This window comes from Cryptomeria japonica, chromosome 9 (genome assembly GCF_030272615.1).
Source record: "Cryptomeria japonica chromosome 9, Sugi_1.0, whole genome shotgun sequence".
Classification (NCBI taxonomy): Eukaryota; Viridiplantae; Streptophyta; class Pinopsida; order Cupressales; family Cupressaceae; genus Cryptomeria; species Cryptomeria japonica.
The window spans coordinates 157,869,466-157,872,369 of NC_081413.1; the positions used below are offsets into that span (position 1 = coordinate 157,869,466).

At 37.7% G+C, this 2,904-nt stretch overlaps 1 protein-coding gene across 1 annotated transcript; it reads left to right on the plus strand.

Annotated features, from left to right (window-relative positions):
• Positions 1–279: 279 nt before the first annotated feature.
• On the plus strand, positions 280–2,431 carry LOC131059514 (taxane 10-beta-hydroxylase). The gene is made up of 3 exons (XM_057992645.2): positions 280–1,361; positions 1,448–1,635; positions 1,776–2,431. The coding sequence occupies exons 1-3, from the start codon at positions 371–373 to the stop codon at positions 2,082–2,084; spliced, it is 1,488 nt and encodes a 495-aa protein (XP_057848628.2). The 5' UTR covers positions 280–370; the 3' UTR covers positions 2,085–2,431.
• The last annotated feature ends 473 nt before the right edge of the window (positions 2,432–2,904 follow it).

A 2,904-nucleotide genomic window follows, 5' to 3' on the forward strand; every position in this document is an offset into this window, starting at 1 on the left:
ATGTTGTAGGGCACCATGACATGCACCATCAAGAATGACGAGTCTCAATGTGATAGGGGAAGTGATAAAAGTAAGAGATTTTGGGATTCCATTTTCTAAAGCGTAGGACCTCATTGAAGAAAAGATAAAATGATTTGTTCACAGGAAATGACAGTTTCACGTGAATCAGATGAATATGGTTTTTAATCTAAGTGGAGGATACACTCGAATCTGTGACCGATTATAACCATTAAACAGTAGCCTTAAATCCATTATAAAACCACTATTCGAGATTCATACAAGCCACAATTCATCTGGTAATTTCTACCATCTTTCATTCCTTCAATCACTGGTAATCTCTCTGCTGCACTTTCATTCCCTTCTAGTAGAAATGGGTGTTTTTAATTTTGTGAATTTGTCGAATGTTTTTGCGCTGGAGTCTTTGCCCACCACTCTTTCTCTTACCGTATCTATTATTCTGGGCATTCTTCTTCTCTCTCTCAACCGTTGGAAGCGCCAATCCACCCCTAAAATTCCCCCAGGAAAGTTAGGGTTTCCTATGATTGGGGAAACAATACAATTCCTGCGTGCGCTTAAATCAGGCACGCCTCAACAGTTCTTCGATGAGAGAGTGGCGAAATATGGTGATGTATTCAAGACATCACTAATCGGGCATCCAACGGTAGTGCTGTGTGGCCCCGCTGGAAACTGCTTACTTCTGTCCAACGAGGATAAGCTAGTGAAGGCTTCATGGCCCAAGTCTTTCACCAGAGTCATGGGGGAGGAATCCATTTTAAGCCAAACGGGAGAGAAGCATCTCATCTTGCGTGCCGCACTAGCCCGATTTATGGGCCCTCGAGCATTGCAAGGCTATATCTCTCGAATGAGTTCCGAAATCCGATGTCATATCACTGAAAAATGGATGGGGAAATCCCAAGTAAAGATGGTCTCTTTGGTGAGGGAGCTTGTCTTTTCACTAGCAAGCAGTTTATTTTTCGGTGTGAATGATGATTGTGAAAGAATGCAACTCTATCAGCTCATGGAAAGTACAATTGCTGGATCTCTGTCTGTTCCGCTCGACTTTCCAGGAACTCGTTTTCGCAGAGCGCTCGAGGCACACTCCATGCTCGATCAAATTCTCTCTTCTTTAATAGAAAAGAGAAGAATCGAGTTAAGGTCAGGCACAGCGTCTAGCGATCAAGATTTACTCTCTGTTTTGATCACCTTCAAAGATGAAAGAGGGAATCCACTCACCGACAAGGAGATCATCGACAATTTTAATGGTATACTTAATGCATCTTTCGAGAGCACAGTTTCAGCAATTACCGTGCTTTTTAAACTCCTGTCTTCCAATCCTGATTGCTATGAACAAGTCGTTCAAGGTATGTGAAGCACAGGCACCTGTTCTTTTGTTTGCTATGTTTTAAGTTAAAATGTATCATTAATGCGCCACGAGTGTATGTATCAGAACAAATGAAAATTATGTCGAATATAAAAGATGGGGAAGAAATCGGTTGGAAGGATGTCAAAGATATGAAATACACATGGCAGGCTGTTCAGGAAACGTTGCGCATGAATCCACCAGTGTTTGGAACATTTCGCGAGGCCATCGTTGATATTCATTACAAGGGTTATACCATCCCGAAAGGATGGAAAGTGAGCCATAGATTTATTTCAAATAAATTTTGAATTTCAGTTCACTTCAACTGTAATAAACTGTTTTTCTTCTTTTCTTTGAAATCATAAGATATAAATCTAGGATAATGACCTTTTGGATGTTTGTATGTTATGAACAGATCTTATGGACAGTGCATAGCACGCATATGAAAGGAGAGTATTTTTCTGAGCCAGAAAAATTCAAGCCTTCACGATTCCAAGAGGAAGGCGTGCATGTGGCTCCTTATACCTTCTTGCCATTCGCTTCAGGGCAGCGAATTTGTCCAGGATGGGAATTTTCAAAGATGGAAATACTAGTGTTCGTGCATCATTTTGTTACAACTTTCAGAGGCTACAGCGTCATTGACCCAGATGAAAAAATATCGGTAGACCCACTCATTGCTCTCCCAGCTAATGGTTTTCCCATTAAACTTTTCCCCAGAATCTAAGTTGGAGGTAAACACAGTGCATTACCAAGTGGGTGAAGCTCTGATCAAGCATTATGAAGATAGGCTTGGTAATAGAATAATAGAAAGAGCTATAGTACTTACATGATAAACATTGGATTATGTCCTCAAGTAGCTATATCATGTTATAGTATATAGATGTTATATAATGGATTCCTGTCCTCCAGTAGTTATGGTATTTACCTGCTAAAACGTTTCCTGTGTGAGATTGACAAATCAGATTTTATTTTTACTTGCTCTAGAAAGACATCCATATTTTATAATCATATGGAATCACTATTATTATTAGTTGTAAGTTTTGTAACTACTTAAAAATGGTGAAATTAATATATTTATGTTGTTTTTAATTTAATTTTGTATCTATTTTGAAGATTAAACTTAATATATATGATAATAAATGATATAATTTTTTGTAAAATTGAGTTCTCTTACACAGATTTATAGGATCATTATCTTAATTATAATTAGCTTAATTGTATGACTTTCATATCTATCCATACATCCCTAAATAGTCATTCGTTGAAACTATTAACTTCAATCAATTGCATGTGCTCCACTATCATCACTCTCACTCAACTAGCAGCAAACACTCCATACTTAGCCTAGGCATGCGAAACATACCTTCTCTAACTCTGTTGAACTCATGTATGCCTCCACTCTATACACATAAGACAAAAAATAAATAAATAAATAATTTTATAATCCTTTACCATATTTTCCCCATGTTGTTGTGAGAAGCTAAGGAATTATGTGTACTTAGTTTATTTCTTTCTCTTGATATCGCATACATTCAACAAAGATT

What these genes read in the sequence shown, in the direction of transcription:
- LOC131059514 (XM_057992645.2), top strand. Translation starts at nt 371, where the DNA reads ATGGGTGTTTTTAATTTTGTGAATTTGTCGAATGTTTTTGCGCTGGAG. An exon ending in CTATGAACAAGTCGTTCAAG is followed by an intron (nt 1,362 to 1,447) that starts GTATGTGAAGCA and finishes TGTATGTATCAG; the next exon opens with AACAAATGAAAATTATGTCG. An exon ending in CCATCCCGAAAGGATGGAAA is followed by an intron (nt 1,636 to 1,775) that starts GTGAGCCATAGA and finishes TGTTATGAACAG; the next exon opens with ATCTTATGGACAGTGCATAG.